Below are 27,578 nucleotides of genomic sequence, written 5' to 3'. Positions count from 1 at the left end.
AAACACCCCTCCTTATCTTTCCCTCCAGGTATCTCTATTAACCACTGCTAAATGCACAGTGAAAGTATGAACCTTTTCTCTCTTGGCAATGGACTGGATTACAAAATGTCTCCATTACTACCAGGAAAGCCTGAACTAAGATGCTCTGGTTGTAACAGCAATGAGCTACTTTTTATGCATCCTTGAAAAGAGGATTCTTAATTCCTGTAATAGGCATTGATTCTACCCCTGAACTTCCTATCGAATTAATGATCAGTCTAATTTAGCATCAAATAAAAACCTTACTGTTCATTTCCTTCACATAAATGAGAGCAAGCACCAAGCAAGCACCACGATGTGTATATCTCTGGGTGCATCTACACTGTAGGATTAATGCAACTCTAGTTTGGTGTGGTAAAAGCACATTTTGGCAGAAAAAGCTAAATATCTAGATAAACTTCAACTCCAAATATTCCATAGCAATGCGCCATGGCAGTTAAAAGTAGTGTAAAACTGCATTCATTCCACAATGTGTCATCTGTATTTGTTTCATAAGAAATTATAACATAGTCACAGTCACCTCTTCCTCTCTCCCCCCTCCCTCCAGGAACAGTTTTACCTCTGATTTTTTAAATTATTTTATTTAATTAAAGATAATGGAGATGTTCACTTTTTAGTGTAGAAAGATCTCAAGTAAACCTCCTAATCTGTTGTTTGGAAATGACAAACTATTTCTAGTTGTTACAGGCATTCATCTCTTTAAAATATGCAGCAAGCATCCTAACTCTAGCTTGACCACACACTTATATTTTCCTGTATATGATTTTTAGCATCAGCCATTATGGGCTCATTCTCCTAACTGACATCTTTCAACAACAATGTCCTTCCAAATTGCAAGGGTGAGCAGACATACAATACACACTGAAAATAAGCAATAGAGATGAGCCCTCAAACATTTCTGATAGCAAATAATGGAAGGACAATGTTGACAATATTTCAGAGGTGGAGACTGTGCAGATTTCTTTCTGCTCTTAGGACCACATCACATTTGCTGCCGGAATCGTCACAAATCATGGCGAATCCATCAGTGCCGGGCAGGGGGCATGGGGAACCTGTCGCCCTATGCCCCATATCGCCCGGCTTCCCCCTTACCCTATCCTACTGGGGGAAGTGTCCGCTGCCCAGCTTTTCCCCGTTGATCCTAATGCAACACTGGAAGCCTCCTGTGTTGCCGTGTCGCTGCCATATGCTGGATCCTCTTCAGTTTTGCTACGGAGCTCTGCTGGAAGTAGATGTACGTCATGGGATAGGAGCTGGTGGGCTCAGTGGCAATACTGAAGTGGAACCACCATATGCCACTAAATTTGGCCTGTCTGATGAGGTCATTAATGTCATTGATACTTAATGTCTACATGGATTGTCAAACATATTTATTAACATGTTAAATTATTAATACATTAATCTTATCTATATTTTAATGAATAATACATCCTGTGTTTAAAATTATTTATTGTGTATTGCCCCTTTCCCTTTTGTGACCAGCCCCTTGAAGGGAGTCAGGTCAATATTTCTTGGCTGGAAAGCACTTGGACTGATTTCTGAAATTAAACCTTATTTGATGTGCATTTTGAAATTTACCTTAGTCTCCTCTTCACATTAGCTATGTATAAATGAGCTTAAATCAAAGGACACAAATGAAGCATCAAGTTTTTCAAAGCAGAAAAAGTGTAATTTGGGTTGCAAGGTTTTACTGGGCTAGTGCCTGAATACTATTTGACTCATCTTTCCCTCAAGCTCACTTTACAGGTCCTTTGTATTTCTTGTTTCTTTCACTGATTTCTCTCTTCAAATGTACTTTCACCTAGAAACATACCTGAACCAACTGTTCTACCATTTTTATGCATTAGTTGAGTTTGATTTACTGACAATGAAGGACTAACACTGCAGCCAATATAAAATATGAAACAGTTCTTTGCCTTAAAAATGGCATGTAAATTGTGTATATTTGGGAAAGCCATGTATACAGGATGTATGCTAGGGGAAATTATGCACAGGATGGATGCACATTACCATGAGGAAAACGAGCTTATGAGAAATGGACACAGCATGGATATAGAATGATTCATTCTTTCCTTCTAGTAGAAGAGGAGAACAGCATTAGGGAAAGGCTCTGTAATCACCAGAATGGTTAGTGATGGATTCAACATCACAGGACCTTCCACAAATTATTTCTGAAACCAAAAGATGACTTGAAATGACCTCTTTATGTTAGCAATAATATTTTTGCCACCATTGTGTATCAAATAATAGAATATGATCATGATAAGTAGAACTGGACATTTGGAACATTTCTACAAGCTCCAAAAGGTAACTCATAGGTATGGAACAGAAGAATAAAACACTGACCTTACAAATCATAGCACTAACAATGCTGAGCTTTCACGCATGCAGGCCCTTTCAATACATAGCTGTGTAACAGAGGTAATGCATAAGCAAGTCCTGAAATGAAATGGCAGAGCTTTGTTCCTTGGCAGCTTTGAGAAAGGTTGGGGAACACTGAACCTTTTATCCTCTGACTAACATTTCTAGTTCCCGCTTGTTAAAATGGAAACTATAATAAGCATGCTGAGCATACAAGTGTTGGAAGGCAGTATTATATTTCAGACAACCCCAAATTCTTTAAGATTCCAGTTTCATTCTTCGGCTATTGATGTTGCACTTTGCTCTTAAATGTCAGAACAAAATAACTAATACCTGCAATTTATTCAGATGACATTTCAACAATATAAGATTTTCAGATTACAAGCTTCTGCTCCATGTTCCTTCCAGTGTTACACTAAATGTGTAGATTTGGTGGATTTACATAATAGCTTTAGATAATGAATATTTATAATAATGAATGAATTTACATAATGACTGCAAGTTAAACATGCCCCATTAAAACTGCATGCTAATTTATGTACTAAGTTAAAAAAAAACTTTACAGTTTATTTTCATTCATATTAGACTATCAGTTTTTCTCTATTAAAAAGTACCAATCTCTGCCAAGCAGAAGTTGTCTATCAAGAGTTTTTCCTCTCCACAAATTAAGTTGCATCGTATAATTTGTACTCAGAATTATGGAATTTTGCATCTCATTCAACAACTTTGAAAACAATTAATATTCTACCCTATAGAGTGCTTCATGTTAATTTGAGTAGTAGCTAGAAAGTCAACAGATGTTTGGAATAAGTGGATATTGGATTTAGAAAAGTTGCAAGTTACTGTTTTATGACAAACATTCTTATTGTCTTAGGCCAAATCATTCTGTTGACAAGTTCTCCACTGTTGTTGTGTGCCTTTAAGTCATTTCCAGTTTATGGCAACCCTAAAACCTAGGACAGGGTTTTCTGAGGTTACATGTGACCTGCCCAAGGTAACCTAGTGGGTTTCCATGACTGAGTAAGGAATCGAACCTTCACATTAGTTCAACATTCAAACCACTACAGCATCCTGGCTTTCTCTGCACTGCCCCTCCTTTGTTTATCCTGCTACATATTGATTTTGATCTTTGATCTCTAAATCTAGCACAGTTTCCACTTAAATTGGTACTTTACTGTTGTAGGCCTCAGGTTTATTTTCCCTAGGACCCTTTCATTTGTCTTTTTAGCAGGCCATAGTATCCTCAGAACTCTTCTCCAGCACTACATCTCAAGTGAGTTGATTTTCTTCCTATCAGCTTTCTTCTCTGTTCAGCTTCACAACTGTACATGAACATGGGACTAAGGGAGCATCTACACCAGTGGTTCTCAACCTATGGGTCACCAGGTGTTTTGGCCTACAACTTCCAGCTGTTAGGATTTCTGGGAGTTGGAGGCCAAAACGTATGGGGACCCAAAGGTTGAGAACCACTGATCTACACTATAGAATTAATGCAGTTTGATACCACTTTAACTGTCATGTCTCAATGTTGTGAAATCATAGAAGGTGAAGGATACAGTTTGGCAAAAGAAGGCATAAGACCTTGCAAAACTACAACCCCCATGATTCCATAGCATTGAGTCTTGGCAGTAAAAATCAGGTCAAATAAATTCTACACTATGGATACACTACAAGATGAATAAACTGTGACTGATGTACTTTATCCATATCAGAAGATATATCTCCCTAGAAAATATGAAAATGCTAGGTAAGGTGGAAGGCAGTAGAAAATGAGGAAAGTCACATTGTAGATGGTTAAATTTAATCAGAGAAGCCACAGACCTGGGTCTGAAAGGCCTGAGGAAGATTGTTGATGATAGTGTTATTTGGGCCTCATGTACACTGGCCAATTAATTTGGGGCCAGAAATGCTCCAGATTGGTCCCAGAGACAGCCACATACACCATCCTGAACTGTGGTGACAGGTCATCCACACAGTCCAGCTGGGATAAAACCTAATCAGCCTCATTGGACCACCTGTGTTGCCATTGCCAATCCCAGATGAGCAAAGACCTCCATGAGAGTTCCTGGGTGTCATGGGCACCCCATAATGACACCAGTATAGGCACCCACAAGAACAGGAAGAAAAAGGTGAGAGATCTGGGAGTGGAAATGGCAGCAAAAGAGAATGATTTGTCCCCTTTTCCCTGCACTGCCACTCCCAGACTCTAGAGCATCCACAATTTTTCTAAATGCAAGGCTAAACTTGCTTAACCCCTTCAGGAAGTGGAAAAAATGTTGTGTACAGCTCAATGCTATGCAATCATGGGAGCTGTAGTTTTAAAAGGTCTTTTGTCTTATCTGCCTAAGATTGCCGGTTCTTCACCAAATCCCAGGATTTCGTCGTATTGAGTCATGGCAGTGAAAAGAGTGCCAAACAAGCTGCATTTATTCTATAGTGTAGATGTACCAAAAGCTTTCTTGAACCCAGTAGAATTTATTTCTGACTAAACATGCATATGATTGTGTCAAAAATATTAATGTGAAGCATTACAGAAAGAAAAATTGTGAGAATGTAGCTACTACATATCACTTTAATCATCATGATTCCATCACATTGAATCTGAGGATTTATAAGCGAGATACTTAAGACTCCTATAACAAAGAATTCTGGTGAATACCCCTGAAGTAAGTACCTTACCATAGGGGTGGTAAATCTCAATATCTCAAAGTTCCAACAGATGTAGAGAAGAATGATGTAATACTCACCCCATAGCTTCAGGAAACTTGGGAATTGTCCACCATCCCCTGTCTGCAATGATAGAAAACTGCTGCTTCCTCAGAAAATGGTAGTTTTCCAGAGCTCTTTTAGAGAACTATACAACCTAGACTGAAACCTGCATTCACAGGTAATCACATGTTTGTTTTGTGCAAGATCTTTTAAAAATGTAGTAACCTGCTATATTGCACAACAAAAATATTATTCAACAAAACCACATGGTTATTTATTTTGCATCACTGCTGATTTTGTGCAATACTTCTGTTATGGAACATTTTTGTTCTTAACCTTTGCTGGTTTTTCTGTAGCAAATAGTAATGTTGCCCAACAAAACCGCATGTAGCTGGAGTTTCAACCCGTTCCAGTCTTTTTTCCTAGGTTCCCATAGGATGGTATCAGGATTATTAAAGTGGAAGGATATGGATATCATTGTGTAAAGTAAAAACACTTTGTGTTGGTTCTAACGGTGGGTAGAAAGAAAGCTAATAGAGACCCTCACAAATGGTGCATTATTCTAGCTACACCTTTTGTAAAACCTGTCCTGTTTTTCATATTTTAAGAAACACAGATTTCAAGGAATTCATCCTGGGACTTCATCAAATGGAACTGGAAAAAGGGGGAATGTGGGGAAAATTATATTGTTTGCATGTAGAATCATCTTCTTTGTGTGGTATCACTTCCTCCTGCCTCTAGCTCAACCATCCATAGAGGAGACAGAAGGCATCATTCTTAATGCAGACACCCATTCTCTGGGTATCTCTACTTTCCTTCCCAATCTCCTTACTCTCAATCACAGAAGCACCAGAACTTACTGTAGTTGGTAAAAAAAAGGGGGGGGGACAAAGTTAAAAAGCTAGGAATAGTACAGTTTCAAAAGCCTAGATTACTATGAAGAAAAAATAAGGAAAAGCAAAATGATGACATTTTTGAAATTGAGGTATTCCTAATGATTAAATTAATTTAAAACAATTACCATGACAGGCTCATGAAGCAGGATTTTGGGAGAGAAATGTTAGTGCTTGGTAGGAGACCACACGTAGGAATACTCATTTCCTCATCTAACTGAAGTGATTCAACACAGGAAAATTTGACAGATCCCATCCCCCTGCTTTCTCCTGTTTCCACTTGAATCATGAGCTCAGAAGATGATTTCTCCCCGTCCCCTAAATTTCTAAACACTTCTAAAATAGTTCCCTGACGAGGCATCACGGACGGCAGGTGGAAGTTTGTTTGTGTCATTTGATGGGCTCTGTGAAACAGGGAACTGTTTTAGAAGTGATTTGAAATGGCATGGGGTAGGGTGGAAATTGTTTGTGATGAAGTCACTGATGTCCTGCAAAGGGGCTTGCAGAAATCTAAGCCCAAAATCTTGTGAATGCAAAGCATGAGTCCTATTACAAAGCAACCTTATTTATAATTACAGTAGAGTCTCACTTATCCAACACTTGCTTATCCAACATTCTGGATTATCCAACACATTTTTGTAGTCAATGTTTTCAATACATCATGATATTTTGGTGCTAAATTCGTAAATACAGTAATTACTACATAGCATTACTGCGTATTGAACTACTTTTTCTGTCAAATTTGTTGTATAACATGATGTTTTGGTGCTTAATTTGTAAAATCATAACCTAATTTGATGTTTAATAGGCTTTTCCTTAATGCCTCCTTATTATCCAACATATTCATTTATCCAACATTCTGCCGGCCCGTTTATGTTGGATAAGTGAGACTCTACTGTATATGAATTCTGCATTGAATTACAGGTAAAAACTGAAGAAAGACACAAAGTACTAGTAAATCTTACTTTGTCATGCTGTGAACGCAAATATCTGCTGCATAACCAAAAAACAAAAAACAAAAATCCTGCACATTTATCAGTAAAGTGTACTAATGTTATTACCTGCCATAAGAAGTGAATCAGATAAGAGTGTTGTGCTCTTGCCTAGTTTCTTTACCAATGTTTTTCTTCCCCATGGAATGTTTTATGATCCATATAAACAATCTCTTTGTAAATTACTTGGTATGAGTCTAGTTTCCTCCATGCCAGCAGGTCAACCAGCAATATAACCAAATCAGACTATCAAGGAGTCCTATTGTGTATATTCTTCTGTGTGTGTAAATGTGTGTGCATACTGTTACAGGTATCTTGAAAGTGGTTTACTACCATCCTTACTAGTGCTGCTGCTACTACTACATTTTATGATGATTACGTTAAACATTTGAAGTGGTCCCTTGATATCTACTCAGATTTGATTGCAGGACACACATCCTCACCCCGTCAATGACAAAATCCATGAAAGCTCAATTCCCACTATATACAATGGTGTAGTAAAATGGTGTCCCTAATATAAAATAAAATATAAAATCACCTCAAATTAGTGCTGGGGAGAACCTGAAGATCTATGAAATGGTGAGGGGCTACAGTAGAGTATGCAAATATTGTATGCTCAGCACACAATAAAATCAAAGTTTGCTTTTTGGATCCCTCCTCCTATTTTTAAACCATGGTGGGTTGAATATGTGGACCCTATGGATATGGCATTTTTACACCAATACTCAAGGAAACTAAAGCTATACAAATACTATGAAATACAGCATGGAATATATTGCATCTACCATTTCTATTAAACAGTACACTTCCATATAATAATTTCCCTACTTCTGTAATAGGGGGCTCAGTACTTTTTCACATTTTTGCTTAAGCTTGAAATCAACATAATGAGCATAGCTGGTTGATACTCCATGGCAATCTAACTGAGATCTACCAGCATTTCATGGTGAAATAAGTCTATATTTATTGAGGTCCACAGAAGCTGATTATTGAAGGACATGCAAATGGATAATTCTATTTCCAGTTGTCATTTATTCCAGCTAACATAAAAATGTAGATGAAGAGTTCTATGGATCCACATGTCTACAGCAATGAGACAATCTATTCTTGCTGTTATGTACTTTCAAGTCATTTCTAACTAATGGCAACCCTATCATAGGGTTAGCCGGGCAAACCTTATGCCAATAGATATGCTTTCCTCATCAAACAGTAGGGGCTAAAGATTAGACAAAATGTGACTGGGGGAAAAGTAAACACCTACCACACTGGTAATGTAATGCAATGTAATATAATGTATTAGAATCCCCTATAGTCATTATATGTAAAAATGTAGAGGAACAGGTACTTGTTAAGCATTTAATGTAAGGTGCACCTTGGCTCACAGATTACAGCAAAAATCCAATAGAGAGTGCTGCTCTGGCACAGGGAACTGACCACAAATGCCATGTTTTAGTTCTATGGAGTGTGTATTCTTGGGGGGGGGGGGGGGTTTGCACTACTTATGGCTGATGTTTGAATACTCAGTGTGCATCTGGACTGTAGATTAATACAGTTTGACATCACCTTAATTGCCATGGCCCAATGCTATGGAATGCTGGAGCTTGTACTTTGACGAGGCACTGGAACACTTCAGCAGACAAGGCAAAAAACAAAACAAAAAACAAAACAAAAACCCGTGTAAACCTAGAGCTCCCAAGATTCCTTATAACTGAACCATGGCATTAAAAGTGTTTTCAGACTGCCTTAATTCCACAGTGTAGATGTACTTTTAGATTCAACAAAATACCTTGAACTTAGAAGCTGAATAAATACCTCTTACTTGTTGTCCTCTTTCAATATACATGAGAAGTTGTATGAAATTATTTTCAAACTCATTCCCAACAGTTATAAATTTCAGATAACTGTTTGCTTTCCCTTACTATTGGAATCAATGCTTCACCTTTATTGGTTCAGCTCCTTTCGACACTAATAAGTGTTTTAACTTGTATTCATTTCCACTGATAATACCCAGGCATTTATGCCTAAAGTGTGGTTAGAATGCAATTGCAGTCTTAATGGACTTATATCTACAAAAGCCTTGGTTTTTTTCCAGAAGTTCAGTGAGGAAGAAAAATCCCATATTCCTCTGTGTGTTGAAGTTGCACTGCGAAGTAGTGGTATGGTTCTGCTAATGTCATTTTAACAATGATACTTAAGGTCCTCTGTTGCCATAAGGTGGACTCAAGTCCTAGGCTCCCACTTTGAAAGACTCCCCATGGTTTCCAACACAATTTTGTTTGACATTTAGTTAAAGACCACCTTTATGATGTAACTGATTTTTCTACTCCCTTGGTGGTCACTTAAAAAGGTTTAATTGTTGCTCCTTTAAAGGTCACTATTAGTAATTCTTTCAAGCCCTTCTCTGTAAAGCAAAGTGCTGATTAGCATTACTTTCAGGCAACCTAGGTTGCAGCTCCACCACCGACATCCATATAGCTTTCAATGTTTTGGAGAAAAAAGGCATTTGTACAGAGATGGGCTGGGTAGAGGCAATTCATTTCCCTTGTTTGGGGTACAAATATTTGGAAACGGGCCTAATCTTTACTCTGCCATTTGCTGACTTCAGCTTTCTACAGACAAAACATGAATTGTGACAGAAAAAAATGTTCAGACCTGAAATCTAATACTTGAAACAAAATAGTAATCCTAAAATAAAAATCATTAAGTGATATGGCAGACTAATGGACTTAGTCATTATTTCAAGTTATTAAATGTTTCAATTAGACTGATGTAAAAAGAAATTCAGATTTATACCTAGCAATATCACATTGGAATCTGGAATTTTGCTATCCTTTCATATAAAATTGTGTATGTCTTAAGGAAGAAAAGGTTATGAATCAGATTAGGGTTAGTACATACCTGATGGAGAGATATGCCTCCATGAGATGGAAGGGTCTGGTTTTCCTGTAGCCAAGCAAGCCAGTGTGACGTTGCTTCCTTCATTCACCACAATGTCGTTTGAGATATGACTTATCTTTGGAGAAACTGGAATGAAAGAATGGGAAACAGTTGAAAATTTCCTTAATCCAGAATCACTTCACCAAATTAGGTTAGAGATATCATCAGAGATATATTGTCCCATCACTTTGTATTCATTCCAGAATTGATTTGTCCCACAATTGCACTGACAAAAATAAAGTTTCTGTGTCTAGTTTTAACAGGCAAATATCCTCACAAAGCAGCATTTGCCAGAATTTCAATTGGCACATATACATCATTGATATTTACTTTTCAGCCTGTAATATTGGGCATACTTATTTGAGAATAAGTCCTATCAAACTCAATGGGAATTACTTTTGAGCAGTTGTGATACAATTTGGATTGCAGATATTATGTGTATGCATACATCTCTCATGGCATGCCAGGACTGCACAAGATTATACATAGGACAGAGTAACATGACTAGAATGGGTTGAGTGCCTACATGCTTAGTCTCATTTTGCGTCTGTATAAATCTTTCATATGTTGAGGAATAATGCCTGCTAGCTGAATTCTTTTTGATCCACAAATGCTTCTCGTGTTAACAAAGGAGAATGATTGCAGGGTATTTTAACAGAAGATTCAGTGCCAGTATTACAAATAACAAGAAAAATAGATTTAGGTTCCTATATCACGAAAAAATAGAGCAGTTCAACATATTTCAACAGACCTTTTATTCAAAACATGGGAAATGAAACAGATAGCATTTGCAATAACTTATGTCATCAGTCTATTCAATGCATCAGATGCTAGAGATCTACTTTCAAGATGTGTGTCCTCTACAGTTTCTTTAGTAACTCCTCTTCAGCCAGAGATCTTGCTGAACACCATCACATGACACAGACCATGGCCCCACCCCATTGATGGCTGAAGTGGTGAGGAAATGTTGCAAAGAGCTTCCTTGTCAACCACAGTTAGTCATGCGTCTTTTGGGTAGCTCTGATGGAACTACCCGGGTTTTTGGCCTTTCCCCGGTTTGATAGGGGAAATGGCAACGTGGCAACACAACGTGTATTGCCGCACTTGCTCTGATGCCCCATGTGATTGCGGAAGGAGGGAGGGCAGGTCGTTGCAAGGCACCCCACACCCCCTCCATTTTGCCTGTGATTGTCAGAAAAACGGAACAAAATAGAAGGGGGGGCACCAGTATGATGAGGTCCTGGGATTTCCTGGTTTGCTCGACATTAATAATACACATAGCAAGATCTGGACCTTGAGCTAAGGTCTGGATCTTTCTAGGTGAGGACCCTGTGGAGATTGACTTCTGCAGTTCTGGGGGCCAATTCCCATAACCATTCCCAGTTCTTTGGGTTCGTGGAGTCTGAAGGAGCAGGAGTACTCTCTGGAGGGGCCTGAACTGCTGGCAGGCCTCTTAGGTAAGTTTTTGAGGGGAAAAGGGGTGGCTGGGGGATAGCTGGATGCCCCCCCGGAAAGCCTGGGGTGTGCATCGTGGTGGGGACAGCAACCAAGGAGGAACTGGATTAGAATAAACTAGTTATTCCCGGGTTTTAGGATAGTGTAGATGGGCCCATTATTTTTCACTTCTAAGAGCTCTACAGGGTTGATGGCAATTAATTTCTCAGTTGAAGGCAATTTGATCTTGTTGGGAGATTTGAAATAGGGATTAAGTGTCTTATTGGCTGGCATTGTGTAGGAAAGAAACTAAGCAGATGCTGGCCCTTTGTTTCTGCCAAATAGTTGGGAGAAAGATTAAGAATTTGGTGCTCACTTTTTGTTAGGGGTTCAGGTCTAAATTGGCCTCAACAGCTCCTAGGACTTGGGAGGGGAGGAATGAGACTACTCTTGAGGCAGACCAAAGGTTTTGCTCATATTTATAAACTGGTTCTTGTTCAACCCAACTGTGACTAGTCTCATTATTCCATGGTTGGTCATCTAATATCAACAGTTTGCTACAAGCATGAGTCTAGCTTCTAAAGCTGTGCTGCACAGCCATGAAATCAAAGGAATCTCAGCACTAATTCAGATAATTTATATCCAAATATATACACCTGCACATTACATGATACAGTAAAGTGCATAAGCTACAGTATTTTATCCAGAGAACTGTTGCTGTAACGAAGAGTTACATTGTTTCTTGAATAGTCAAAGAAGCTCACACTTTAGATTTCATAAAGGGAACATATTGGAAAAAAGATATCACTACCAACAAGGTCCTGGTCATAATGGTTTTTAAAAATTGTTCTTTGTGGTCTCCTTGTTAAAATTGACCGTTTATTTTACTGGGATTATGCTGTTTCAAGTGATTTGCAGACAGAGCTCTGAAGCTTTCTTTGTAATGGAATCTCTCCTACCAATTATTCTATGTTCTGGCCATTGTCTGTAAGAGTGCTTCCTATGGGGACCAATTTAGAAAAGTTTCTGTTTGTTAGGAACCCAAATGTCAGTTCTGTTTGATAAATCAGTAGGGAAACTCCTTGAACCTGAACAGCTTTGCCGTCATCTTTTCTTCAGCAGGCTGCTTCTCTCATTCTTTTTTCACCTTTCCTGAAAACACATTCCTTTAACAAAATAATTCCTAACACATTTAGTTGCTATGTGACATCCACAATGCTTCTGCATTACTTTTCCCTAATTTTTTTAATCTCATTCCTCAGCAGTGAGCACCAAACCTTGGGCTATAGAAACCTTTATTCACCTGGAACCCACATTGTAATCAGGTCTTATTTTCGTTTAGACTGGTTGTGACTCAATTTGATCCAGGTCCTAATTTCAAAGCATGATTCAGAAACCCAGATCACTAGTCCTTGCATTTCCATGCACTGAGAAACCAATATGTTTTTTTCTTTGTAGCAAGATGTCACACCTCTGTAAGGAATTTTGTGTGTTATGATAACCTTAAAGAAGAAATTAATCTTTGCAGATAGATTGAGGGTGCTTTGTATTAAACACCTTTAACAGTTTCTCCTTCAGGGATACTGTTTTAAAAGTATGTCTACTTGGTTCAGTACTCATGCTCTGGTACTGTCCCCCCACCACCACCTTGCATAAAGAAGAGCCCATTAAGAATAAAGGTTCAGAATCTCATAGCCTTCAACATTTTGCAGACAAAAATTGTGATGCATGTAACCAAGAAACAGCAGAGTATAGCAAACATTGGCAAACGTTCTTAATGAAGAAGAAGACATGGGGGCTGTAACAGATTGCTTCTGGCTGAATTTGCTGAGATGAGCAAGATTTCTCTCTCTCTTCTACACCTACTTTACTAAGTGCAAACTACATTTGCCCTTTGAACTCCGTTTCTTCCAACTGAAGTAAGCCAATAACAAAGAAGGAAAGTGGGGGGAGAAGAGAGAAGCTGAAAAGAGGATTCTAATCAGGACTATCCATGCAAAATTGGGATTATTGGAGGATATGGAAACTTTAACACTGAACCCCATTCAGTAGTTTCTGAATTAAAATACTCCATGAAATACAACATATTAGGCACTGGGGGTGGGTTGGGGGAGAAGGACATCAATGTTACTGTGTAGAATGCAGTTGGACACAACTTTAATTGCCATGGCTTAATGTTATGGAATCATGGAAGCTGTAGTTTGGTAAGGCACCAACACTGAGTGTTATGGTTGAGCCTTCTGGCTCCGGTACTAGGAGACGGGGTCGTAAGACTCCTCGAGAGTCAGACTCTTTTGAGGAGCGTGAAAGGAAACGGAAACGGCTCCGGGACTTATTTGCAGAACCAACAGATGAAGACTCATTTGAGGGTTTTACCGAGGGAATGGAGGAAGAGATGGTTAGCTCAGAGGAGGATGACATGGAGTGGACTCGTGTGAGGGAGGATTTGGGTGTCACCGGCAATGATAGCATGGGAGGCGATTGGCGGGTTGCAGGATCAGACCCATGGACGGGCTGGAGGGATGGAGCGGGATCCACAGCTGGGGATGCTGTGGGGCGTAGTCAAAGGTGTTTTAGCTCTGATGAGGATGATGATGATGAGGCACCTGGAATTAGGATAGCAGCTGACAGCGATGAGGAGTTATGAACTGGGATAAAATGGGGTTTAGGATCAATGGCTAATTGCGTTGGGCAAGGTAATCTGGACGAACGCTTGGGCTCTTGTTGGGGAACTTCCTGAAGACGGGTGTGATTCGTTGCTGGATATGTAAGTTACCAAGGACACTGGGCATAGACGGCGGGAGGAACTGTGTGGGGTTTTTCTGTGCAACTTGTGTTTAATCTTGATAGCTTGGACCTCCGTCGTCTTTTTGACGGACATTAATTACCTACTCTGGATTGACGCTGGACTGACTGACTGACTACGACCTTGGACTATCCCTTCTGTGGCTATCGGTGGAACTTGTGGAACTTTAGAAGCCTGAGTTACTCATCTGTAGCTTTTGAGTAGCAGAGAGGAATCTGCTGCCAGTTTCTTGTGTTCATTTTGATCTCTGTTTACCAACTTTTGTTTGTTTAAATTGCCAGGCTGAAGTAAGCACTTTTGATTTAATCCAGATTAAACTCCTGTTTAATCCGGTTTATTCTTTCGAACCGTTTTAATTTAAACGGAGCTGTTTTTGTTACTTTTCACACTGAAGACAAGTGTTTGCCTAGTCCTTTGCTTTCTACGGGCATTTTTTAGTTCTGTAACTTCAATAAACTGTGTTGTACTCTATTTGGTGGCGTTCTGTCTTTGACACTGAGTGGCTAAATAGTATACCTTTGGACTCCAGGATGGTAGAACACCATACTGGAGCCCAAAGAGCATCTCAAATATTCAGAGCCTTTCTACACAGTACCTAAAATGCGGAAGTTACCAGGTTAAAAGCAGGGGGTAGCTAAATGATGCTAGAGGTAAATCCGTGCTGATTCATTGCAATGTATGAAAACATGTGTTTAAAAGGTCCACTTAGATTCCGATTTTGGCTGAAAAATGTGCATATTCAGATCACTGTATATCCTTGGACTAATGAAAGATATGTGATTTTCTTCCCCCGTGGAGACTGCTCTAGTGCACATGAGCTTTTTAGAAGCCTGAAACAGCTGATCGGGCTGTCAAATGAACACACTGATGGTTTAAAGGAAGCACAAATGGAGAGCAATTTGAAGTCTTTGAAATTCTTTATTTTAAACTTTATAATATTAAACAGAGCTTGAATTAGCAATAGGAGGAAAGAGATCCAGCAGAAGTTTTTAAAATTTACTCTGTTATGCATTGGACCTCATACATGCACATATGAATCTGCTTATATTTATATAAAGGTATTCATATGTGTGCATATACAGTCCAGCGCATAACAAAGTAATTTTTTTAAAAAGAAATCCCTTCCACTGGATGTTCCTCATCCGCCCTGTTGGTGTCAAAGGTCAGACACCAGCCAGTTAGATATAATTTATTAAAAAATAACTCAAAAAGGCTCAGCACAAAGTCCTGAGAGCTCACAACACGTTAACTTCAGTGTGATTAAACAGTTCAGAGCAAAGAAACCTCAAAAACGCAACCGGAATATAATCCGGATTATCCAAAGATATAATCCAGATTAAAACTAAAGTGCTTGAAAACAGCTCAAAATTGCAAGGCAGAGTCAAAATGGCAAAACAAACAAGGGCAAGAAATCCCAAAGGCTCAAAACCTCCCCAAAACCCAATAGTATGGCAAAAGCCCAAAACTAAAAAAAAAGCCCAAACCGGGCTAAAGTTCTTCGCCAAAAGCGGCGCAGGCAAACAAAGCTGGAAAACACTGAGGCAATAGCGACAAGCTGCTGCGGAGTCAAAAGCCAAGCCAGATGTCAAGGGAACGAAATGTCGTAGCAAAGTCAAACCGGTCCGGAGTCAGGATTGGAGAACAGCGTCAGAGTCGAAGGTGAAGCCAGCGGTCAGCAACGGAAGTCAGCCACGAACATGGAAATGATGCCAAGCCGAGTTTAAGAGCGAAGAGATATGCCAAGTAGAATTCCGGTCCAAGGTCCAAAGGGTGAAGTCGCCACAGCAAAGTCCATGGTGCAGGATAGCACAAAGAGCCAAAACGACGGAGGCGAGCAGCAGCTAATGCAAAATAGTACTAACAATGCAGTCCAAGAGAAAACACACACAGTTCCAGCCCTCCGTCGTAGAATAACCCGGATTAACTTACATCAGTTGCAAAGTCCCAAGCCAATATTCGGAGTCACGTACAAGAAGTCACACGCAAAGAACAATGGCCAAAAGCCCCTAATTTATTTAGGTTTCCTTGGGTGTCCAAACAACCAACGCCTTAGGATCAGGTGTCCCAAACTCCTCATCAGAATCCGAGCTCCAAATAGCCAACGCCCTAGGATCAGGCGTCCCAAGTTCCTCATCAGAGCCAGAATCACCCTGCCCTCACCCAACCCTGTCCACACCTGTGGAATTACCCTCATTCCTCCAGGCAGACCATGTGGGGTCTGCTTCTGAAGGAGCCCAAGCTTCTCCTGCGTCCTCAGCATCCATGGACCCAGTTTCCTCCCCAAGATCCTCCAGAGCCCGTGTCCAGTCCATGCCAACCTCTTCCACCACCATCGGGTCTTCAACAGTCATTCCCACCTCAGGATCCCCTTCCAGATCCCCGAATGAATCCTCATCTGAGGATTCCTCAAGTATTTCCCTGATCCTTTTCCTGTGTAAATCTTCCAATGAGCCTTCCTCACGAGGTGTCTTTCTTCCCCTCCTGATCCCACCATTAGTACTAACAGCCTCAGAAGACTCATTCACAACAGTTGGAGTTTTAAAATATACTAATCTATTTTGAAGATAAAATGTTGGGTTACTTTAAGTACAGGGAGTTTGAAAAAGACCTCCCTAGTTTTAAGTATAAATACATTAAAACTAGGGAGTTCTTTTTCAAACACCCTGTATTGTAAGTGCTGAGTCACAGTTACAATGATTAAGCATGAGGATAATGAAACCCTGAAGTTAGGTTGATATCAGGTGTATAAGATAATGAAAGCATCAACATTATGTCATGCTAATTTATATAAGAACACCAACAGAATAATTTGGTGTTGTGTGATGTGATGATGTATGGTGAATTGGAGGATTCTGGAGACAGCTGTGAATACTGTAAATAGCTGCAATAAAAGATAAAGCCTTCCTGTGGAAAAAATCTCCTGCGCCTGTTGTTTATTGCAAGTATTGCTCATAATATAGACAGTACTTTAATATTGCTTGGAGGTTTGAGCTAATAAACTCTGCTTCAGGTTGAAGAAATACGTGACAGTGAGGATGGAGGGGGACCCCATTCTGGAAGTAACTGTAGGACCTGCAGTCAGATCTTGGGATTTTTTACCCCCATTCAAAATACGGATTTTGGAGCTGTCTGGAAGCGACTCTCTGAGTTGACTTACTACTGCTCTGAATAGTACAGCAAAAGTTAAATGATCAGAAACTATAGTCTTTTCAAGTCTTTTTAGTGAATCAGGCTAGCTTCCACTACATCCAAAACTACAAGCCCTTGAAAGTCTAATGGTGAATAGTAAGAAACGGTTCTTCCTCTGTCTCTAGAAGCATCATGTGGATTTGCTTTACTGCTACAAAGAAATTTCATGTGAATTAGTTCAAATTACCATTTACCATTGTGTACTGTAATGGTAATAAATGTTAAAACTGTAATGTTTTACAAGTTAATTACATGATTTGCTTGCTTGACTAATATGAATCAAATGGGCAAGACATGACAGTATTGCTTTTCTTCGCCATATGAATTAAATACATCATACAATTAAAATGTATGTCCTAAAGAGTGGTCAGTGATATTGCTTGATATGGTCTTCTGATACTTTAGCTTTGCATGTACATTTGGGGAGAAAACTGCCTATAATATGTATTGAGTCAGACTGGTCAAACTGCCCTATAAAAATTGCATAGTGGGAAAATCAATCAATATAATTCCAACCAGCTTTCTTTCACAAATGCTGAGGCGAAACTGCAGAAACACACACAATCAATTCAAGACAGCTGTCCAAGACAGAAGGGAGCACATGGAATGTTTATTGAACCTGGCCTAAGGACATCATAAATGGCCAGTATGGTATCCTTGAAAATTTGCACTTCAGCATGTTTCCTCTCTTTTGTTTTGTTTTTAAAAAAATCTATACTAGGTGGGAGGGGGCACAAATCTGTTTCTTGAGAGTGTGTTGGGGAATTGCTCCAGATTAGATGGGGAAATGTGACAAACATTTCCTCTTTATTTCTACAAAGCAAATTGTTTACATGTGGGCACAATTTTAGTGATTGATTTCCCCCCCCAAGGAAACTAACATTTCAAGTTCAGAATAACAACAAATGACATAGAAAACACCTGGAAGAGACCAAGCTGTGCACGGCCACATTCACTCCCTTCGAAGATCAGTTATAACTGTTGCCAAGTTTAGGCAGTGATATAAGTGCCTTAAACATATAAAAACATGGGCTATGTTTTATTTTCACCACCACCCACATTATGTATTAACTTCGCAATGCAAAACAGAACTTCCATGGTTACATGGCTTCTGAGAAATAATCCCTACAGGAAAAATAACATGAGGAATAGTTGTTGGATTGTGGGTATGCTCACAGGGATTATGTGACTCATCATTGTTTGAAGCAGATGGTGGGATAACCCTGAACTGATTCAGAATGGCTTTTTTTTTTTTTTTTTTTTTGCATAGGAGGGCTTCTCAAATTCAGCTAATCCAGTGCTCCATCAAGCACAGACAGCTCATCACACTCTCATCACACTAGAGCATAGATCCACTTTAAATCTGGTTGCTGCCTCCTGCAGAATTCTGAGGTTTGTAGTCTAGGGAGGAGCCTTTAAAATGCTCAGCCAGAGAGGTCCTTGGCCTCACTGAACTTCAAACTCCAGAATTCTGCAGGAGGCAGCAACCGGATTTAAAATGGATCCATGCTCTAGTGTGATGAGGCATATGAAAGGTATTTTGATATCTCCTTGAGGCCTTGGCTCATGTGAGGCAACTGTTGTCTAACTGGCAGAAATTCAATAGGTGAATGATCGCACATTTAAAATGAAATAAAAATAAAATGCAAAAGTAGCCAAGTGTGCCATCAAAATTTCACTTTAGGTTAATGTTTTTATGAGGATAATTCAAAGGTCATCAGAAATATGCAAAGTTTCAAGGTATTTTGATTCCTATCAGGAAAAAAGTGACACCTCTCAATGTGACATAATTCTGTAAACTGCCAGATCATGCTGGACCTTTTATGTAATGTAAATATGAAATGAGAATGAATTAATAAAAGCACACACATCTAAAGCTGGGTCTAAAGACAGCTAGTTGCATCTTGTTTTGACAGAAAACTAAATGAGTGGGAGAGCTCTTATTTGGATCTATTAAATATGGGCATCTCAAAAGAGAGCAACCTATATATGCAGGTTGAATTTCCCCTTGTAATGAACTGAGGCAGGGATGAATCCTTTTTTTGATCCCACCGCTGCCACCAATTTGTAATGAACTGAGGCAGGGAGGAATCCTTTTTTTGATCCCACCGCTGCCACCAATTGCGCAGACGTTTCTTCAATTGGGATGGTTTAATCTAATTACGAAGACTCAATCCTGACACTGCCACCAATTGTGATGGTGCTAAAACCAATTGGGAAGACTCTAAAAAACAGCATTTCAGATGTAGGTATATATTTATAGGTATTTATTCCAATTTACATTCTACTAGATCTCCATCTTAACACACTGATGAGTCCTAATATTTCAAGATACATTGTACCAAGCTGAAAATATTGGTAATGATATTTCTTATATATTATTTCATCAATGGGACCTACCTACCAAGCACTATTGTTCAGTTTATTAAAATATTTTGAACATGCAACATGAACCCTGTTGTTCTAAAACCCAATTATCAGTTTTATACAAGAAAAGAAATATATTCTAACCATGCCAGTGTTTCTCAGGTACTGCATGTCAAACTACACTCAGGCGTATGATTTTGTGCCAGACTACACTATTGATCTTACAAACACTTTATTAAATGCAAAATTTCCTTCACTCAAACTAAATTGCTGCCCTAGTCATGTGGAACAAACCCCTCTTGCTCTCTACAAATGGACCCAGCTTTCCATTTGCAGGTGAGCTGCTTTGCTGTTTTCTGATGCAGCCCTAGCCAACGTTATTTAATGAGAAACCACATCCTGAGCTAAAGGTCAGAACTTTCTTTATGCCAACTAAGAGAAATAAAAGCTGGGAAGCATTCAATAGAGCCCACAGAAACAAAAGACATGCTACAAGATAGTTAAAATACAGTTTATTAGGACAAAAGGCCAATTCATTTTGATCTACGTATGCTTTTAGGATTTTTTCCCCAGGAAGTTGCATAAAATGATAAAATGACAATAATATCATATGGTTATAGCAATAGGCTCTACATGCTGACTTATATTCAAACTTCAGATATTTCTGAAACAGGATTCCTAAAGCTGGATAAATAAAATATGAACAAAAGGTGAAGTTCTTACAACATTTTGTGAGCAGAACGTAGAACAAACACAGATAATATTCAAAGGCACATGAACATAGGCTAAAGGGAAAGGCATCTTGTGAGAAGACATGATGGCCAGACACCATGATTGTGGACTGAATAAATGTCACAATTTTAATACTAGAAAAATCATATCATAAGCCAGTTTGTAAATCATGTCATAAACCATCCCATAAACCATTTCATAAATCATTTCATAAACCAACCATATGATATATAGTGTAATAAAGGTCGAGGGGCCCTGGGGCCTGATGGTTTCACAGACAACAAATACACCCAGAGCCAGCCCTAGGTATTTTTCAAGTGTAGGCGAACAGAATTTTGGCGCCCCCCCCCAACCAATCACTGAAAAATAAAAGTGTTGGATAAGCAAAAATGTTTGATAATAAGGAGGGATTAAGGAAAAGCCTATTAAACATCAAATTACATTAAGATTTTACAAATTAAGCACTAAAACATCAAGTTTTACAACAAATCAACAGAAAAAGCAGTTCAATACCTTGCGGAGGCAGGCCGCAGGAGACAGGAGTTGCCTCGATGGCGCCCCCAACAAGATGGCGCCACAGGCAACTGCCTAGTTGGCCTGGTGGTTGAACCGCCTCTGAATACACCAAATAGTGTTGGAAGGTGCCCAGGTCTGTTAAACACCTTGGTTGGCTGTACCTCAGGTCCCTCACATCCACCTAGACTGCAGGTTCTCTCCCCCTTCTATCATTTCTCCCCCCCCCATGATTATCCTCACCTCTATTTAACTTGTGCCTGATATCCTCTATTTCCTTTGCCTGGGAAAAGACAATAATTCTTGGGGAAGTGAAAGGCAGTTAGAAGAGGGAGACCGTACTATGAATGGATCAATTCAGTCAAGGAAGCCATGAGTTTGCAAGATCTGAACAGGGCAGATGAAAACTGGGATTCTTGGAGGACTCATTCATCAGGTCACCATAAGTCAAAGTTGACTTAATGATGAATAAGGGCAAATTGTTTTTCAGAATAACCAGTCAGGCCTTGTAATGAGGATGAAGTTGAAGGGCTTCTTTGCCCAGTATCTGAGTCAGGGGCAAGCAGAGAGCAGCAGCCTGACACTGAGGAATCTACCCCTGCAAAGCAAGACTGGGAGTCTCAGAGAAATAGGAATGCAGAGTTAGTGCAGAATCAGGAGTTTGAAGAAGTAAACTAGGAGTTAAACATTGCAGCTAGGCTGCAAATAAGGACTGACACCATCCAACTGAGGAGATCTAATTGGTTGGTTCAGAGGAGGACCAACAGGTGAGAGCACTTGTGAAAGTGGCATAAATAGCTGGAGGCTGGACCTGGTTATTGCTGGGAGCAATGTTGTAGTCTGAATGTCTGTTGGTGAACTCTTTGGACTTTGGCTTGAGTTGAGTTGCTGAGATTGCTTGGTTTTGACTCTTGGAAAGAACTCTGGACTATTTGTATGCTTTGCTCTTATTGGACTGATGGCTGTATATGACTTTGACTGAGATGGTGAGTGGCTTTATTAACAGAAATTCTGTGGTCAGGTCTTTGACAGAACCTCATCTTCCTATTGGCCAAAATCAGAGGTCTGTAACAAAATGATGTTGTTTCAAGCAATGAGTCACCATGGGAACATCTTTTTTGTTGTTCATTATCGTATAAGTGATGTCCCCCTATACATTTTTAAAGGCTTATTTGTTTTTCTTTTTATAGCTATTTTACTACTCTGTCTATTGCAGGTATACTTATGAGATGCTGAAATTCACAAACAACATCAACCAGCAAATGCATACTTTGCACCACAATAGCACTAGCAACAGTAGTTTTTTTTATTATGCTATGCAATACAGAGATCAAAAAGTAGATGTGAGAATCTCATCCTCTCCAAGTGAAACAGAGTACCTAGGACCCTAAATTGCTTGTTTTCAAATCCTCTTAAACTCTTCATTCAGCTAAACATACCATGCTCCAAACCCTTTTCTTAAAATGTTCCTCTTAGGGATCACATTCCAGCTTGTTGATATCTATCTTCAAATGCCATGTCTAAAAATGGACACAGTTTTTAAGGTGAGGTACTATTATTGTCCTTGTTCAGGGGATTATACAACCAAGAATTACAAAAGTTATTAAATAATTATGTCAAACATTGAGTTTATTATTATTACATTTGTCTTGTTGGAAACATTTACATATTTTAAATGCAGGGAATAGAGACTGACACCGAGGTGATTATGTATTGTCTGTCTCCCATATAATGCATTATTTGTACAAACACATACACACCAGGTTTATGCATTTGAATAGAATTGCTATCCATTTCTGTTTGTTTCATTCGTAAGCCCCGTTTTCATGCACCTCCCAAAAATGGGCACCTTTCCGAATGGGTGTTTTTGTACCACATCTGAATTTTTTTTTGACCCATTGGCCACTTTTGGCAGGCTTTCCCAGGCTCCCCTTCCCCTCAGTTTTAGGCCTAGAAGGGTTAAAATCACCACACATGAAGGGGAAATTTCCTCAAAAAGATTCCCTCTTTACTCCCACTGGCCATGTGCATGAAATTCATTCTTAACATTTTTTCTGTGTCTTTCATGTCTTCCATTTATTCGGAAGCACAAAACAGGAAACCCCCTCCCCACCAAAATTCAGCTTGACATGAAGGTCTGCTTTCATGTGGAGCTGAAATTTAATGTGTGAGCTCTTCTCTTTCTCCTCCTCCTCCCTCATGCCCACAATGCCCCACATTCACTCATGGGAGTAGTGTACTGCACACACCTCTAATATACACAGAACAGAAGTGCCCTCCCTCCCTCCCTCCCTCCCTCCCTCCCTCTCTCTCTCTCTCTCTCTCTCTCTCTCTCACACACACACACACACACACACACACACATTTCACTGATTTTTCACTAAACAAAGAGCAAAAACTTCCTTCCTTCCTTTACTGATGAGATAGTATTTGTCTGGTCAAGCTGTAGAGTCGGATATGCAGCTGGCTGATTATGTAATATACACTGTATGTGTGTCCTCTCAGCCAACAGTCTGAGGGACCATGAATCGGCCCTCTGCTTAAAAAGTTTGAGGACCCCTACTATATTGCCTCATTTCAGGAGAAAAGCAAAATAATAAATGAAATAAATAAGAGTAAAGTAAATAAATGAATTATTCCACCCTATCATTAATCCTTCCAAAATATTGTTCTAGATTGAGAAGCTCATTTGTTTTTGTGAATCAATTTTTTAAAAATTCAAAGTGAGAGTTATAAGAATTGTGTATCAGAATAATTAAACATGTTTCAGTTCTACCTTTTTCATTTTAAAATTAGTAGAATCTGAGTAACTAGTTTGCAGTAGCTGAATGGGGTGGGGGATATCTAGAATTCAATTTCCCAGAACAGACAAGTATAATATTACATTGCTTTGCAGTTTGAATTGAGTTTGTACATTTTCCCCAAAATAGAAACATATTTCAAAATATGTCAACATCTAACCCTCAAAGGCAATAATCCACTCTTAACATAGTTCATTTAATGGCCTCAAAAAAAAAAAAAGGATTCATACTCTGCAGAGCATCCTCAAGATTAGAAACATACAGAAGTATTTTTCCACATAAAAGGATAATTTATTAATCAGATTCCCCACCTAGATTTCTGCAATGAATCCATTACTCTAATTCATTTTGCAAAATTCTATTCTATGGCAAAAAAGCAAGTTAACAGCTTTGACCTATATAGCCCAAGATTGGGGGCTGGGGGGAATCCTATAAAGATTTGAGGTTTTCAAACTCTGATTTTTAAATACATTGAAGTTAAATATCATTACATAGATGAAAATAAATGGAAAAACATTTTTGAAGGACAGGTTTCATAGTTAATGATTGCATTTAAATAATTTGATATGTGATGCATCACTATCTGCAGTGTATTACTGGATAATTTTATTTTTCTTGTAAGCCAGTTAATAAGATCAACATACTGAATTGCTTGTTTTTTAAAAATCAGTATTACATTTTTGTAGGTTATTTCAACAGTTCTGTGGACACATAATATAGGTATTATAAATGCACACACACACTTCAAAACCTGTCAATGTGCCTGGGAAAAATATGTAAAATTACAAATAAAATATTATCTATAAAGGAGTAGCTTATCCCTAAAACTTCTATAAAGAAGAATAGCAGTTAAGTGCAGACGATGAAAATAATTGAATTATTATATGGTAGCCTTAGCAACTGCTTTGTTACTGTTGATAATAGGCATTCATGTTACATCCCCATAAAATAATAATGGACATTATTCTTCTTTTCTTGTCTTCCTATATATTTTTTTCATTATAGATATTATTTTTGGATGTTGTAATTTTACGTCTCAGTCCTGCCATATTTTGAAAGTGTGAAGTCTTCTATGAGTAGAGACATCACACTGGCAACGAAGGTCCGCATAGTCAAAGCAATGGTATACCCCATAGTAACCTATGGATGCGAGAGCTGGACCATAAGGAAAGCCGAGCGACGGAAGATAGACGCTTTTGAACTCTGGTGCTGGAGGAAAATCCTGAGAGTGCCTTGGACCGCAAGAAGATCCAACCAGTCCATCCTCCAGGAAATAATGCCCGGCTGCTCACTGGAGGGAAGGATATTAGAAGCAAAGCTGAAGCACTTTGGCCACATCATGAGGAGACAAGAAAGCTTGGAGAAGATCACGATGCTGGGGAAAATGGAAGGAAAAAGGAAGAGAAGCCGACCAAGGGCGAGATGGATGGACGGTATCCTTGAAGTGACTGGCTTGACCTTGAAGGAACTGGGGGCGGTGATGACCGACAGGGAGCTCTGGCGTGGACTGGTCCATGAGGTCACAAAGAGTCGGAGACGATTGAATGAGTGAGACGATGACGACGAAGTCTTCTATTTTACCCTATACCCATATTACAATGGAGAGTACCAATGTGAAAACTTACTTTCCAACACACCAAAAAACTTGATGAGCAATCCAGAAATAATGAGCAAGACACAGAAAATTGGGATAAACAAGAGACCACTTTATTGACCTAGAATCTATTTAATTTAGTTATGTCTGGGGAGTAGCAGAGGAATAGGGGAAGCAACTTGAATAAGGTTTGGTTGAGGCCAGGGGTCACTCTGTAACCCTCTCCTCAGCCTCTTCTGGGGAAAAAACACCTGACCTCAAAGGCAACCGAAAGCTATGGGTTGTTCAACGCAGCCAAACATTTTCTGGAAGACATATCTAGGCAGATTCTAGGGCCCTTCTGTATTGAGTCAAAGAACAGTTTTGATCCAGTATCTGGATGATGGATTGAGCCTGCTTGGCATCCCAAAAGGAACCCACTAGCTCATTCTGAGTTCTTACTGGCCAGCCATTCTTGCTGGCCAGCCATTCTGAACATAGTTTGATGCCACTGGGCAGCCACCAAAATGTATCTCTCTCTCTCTATGTCATGGCTGTTGCCAGCTTACTTCAGTATTGGTATCAGCCACTTGCTAAGGTGGCTGGGAGGGGGAGGTAGGGGTCTGGTTGTGGGAAGTCAGATGGCTGAAGAAAAGGTAGATGATCTGTCACAGCTAGGGACATCCACCACAAGGGTCGACAGAATGGGAGGGTACTGTCATCCTGCATCCTTGGGCCACCTGAACCTGGACAGTGCATAATGGCTGTCAAGACAGCCGTGGCTGGTTTTTGACACCCTGTAACTAAGGGGACAATCCAAATCCTGGCTCAGGAATCATGTCTACCCCGAGTTACCTGTACCCAGGGAAAAATCTGTATTAAGATTGCCTTCCCCAAGGTGGCATTTAGCTGCACTGAAGTTGCACTGATCTAAGTGGTCAGTGTAAATGGGCCTAGTTACAGGACTTTAAAAGAGAGAGCAAACACTCCTGGTTAGTTTCAAGGGCAGGCTCTTTCAACCCCCCCTCAGGGCGCAGGACATTCAAGTGCACTACCCTTTACTAAAATGATGCCAAGGTGTTCACCCAATACCTACCAGCATCAAACTATTTAAAGCCTGAATTTTTGAGGAATACTTATAATCTTTGAGTATATTTCCTAAGATGAAATTTTGAACAACAAACCAACATGAGATAAGGCACTCCTTTAGAGGTAAAACCCTGAAGAGAGCCCAATTTGTGGTACTCAACTCAGGCAGGGGAAATCTTTTTCTAAATCCCACTGCTGCCTCCAATTCTAGAGATGTGCGCGCGTGTGAGAGGGAGGGATGGAGGATGTGTGAATGTATGACAGGGATGATTTAGTGGATAAGGAAGGATAACGGAACTGATTGGGTTTAAATGAGTAAAGATGGTAACTTATATAGAAAAGTACGGTAACTTATATAGATAGGTACGGTAATTGCCACCAACGTGAGGTAACAGGCTTACAGAGAGGCAAGGAGACTTATCTTTATGAACAATAACAAAATTCAAGTTTATTTTTGGTACATAAGCGTATGGTTCCAATACATAACGTTTCAGGATCTTAAGTTACAATGTAGTCTTTCTTGAATGGATATTTCTTAAATAACTTCTCTTCAAAACAGTATACTAAACTCCCCCGGTCAACTTATATTCCCAGCCTTTCCCCTGAGTGACCATAAGCTGCCGTCCTTAGCTGATTTCCCCAGCTCCTAATCTTTCCAAAACCTAACCGCAACTGTCCTTTTTAAACCCTCACAGCAACTGAACTTTTAAAAGGGAATATGCTCCAACTGTCATCTTAGCCACGCCCCTTTTCTCCCAAGGGAAGCTGTGTTACCATGGCAACCTACCAAATGCTGCTTCCAGCTAGTTTCCATGTTAGGCTTTTCCTTGCTAATATATAACTCCCTTTTCCCTTAACAAACAAATAAATAAAATCGTATCAATAATCTCTGTTTAACACAAAGCTTCTCTACAAACCCTATTTGTGTTTCTACACTTTCAGAAACAGCTTAAGAGACATAAGCTCTGATCTGTCTCCTGTGAATGGATGTGCTTTATTCTGAGTTGATATGGCTAGAACTGGTAAGGAGAATTGGACTGCTTTGCAAGATAGTCCATGTAGTTAGGTTCCTGTTGACTCTTTTTCAATATTTATTATTATGACTTAGTCACTGTATGGTTAATAGCATGTTTCTATGGAAAA

At 39.4% G+C, this 27,578-nt stretch overlaps 1 protein-coding gene across 5 annotated transcripts in view; it reads right to left on the bottom strand.

The window, feature by feature from the left end:
• Positions 1-27,578, bottom strand: part of negr1 (neuronal growth regulator 1) — a 695,685-nt gene that overhangs the window by 232,034 nt on the left and 436,073 nt on the right. For all 5 annotated transcript variants that reach the window (XM_062978156.1, XM_062978157.1, XM_062978155.1 and 2 more), the window contains exon 3: positions 9,893-10,018. In XM_062978156.1, coding sequence (XP_062834226.1) covers positions 9,893-10,018 — 126 coding nt within the window. The remainder of the gene's footprint in view (positions 1-9,892; positions 10,019-27,578) is intronic.

This window comes from Anolis carolinensis, chromosome 4, assembly GCF_035594765.1.
Source record: "Anolis carolinensis isolate JA03-04 chromosome 4, rAnoCar3.1.pri, whole genome shotgun sequence".
Taxonomy (NCBI): Eukaryota; Metazoa; Chordata; class Lepidosauria; order Squamata; family Dactyloidae; genus Anolis; species Anolis carolinensis.
The sequence above is the reverse complement of the archived record's forward strand: the minus strand, read 5'-3'. Positions and strand labels throughout refer to the sequence as shown.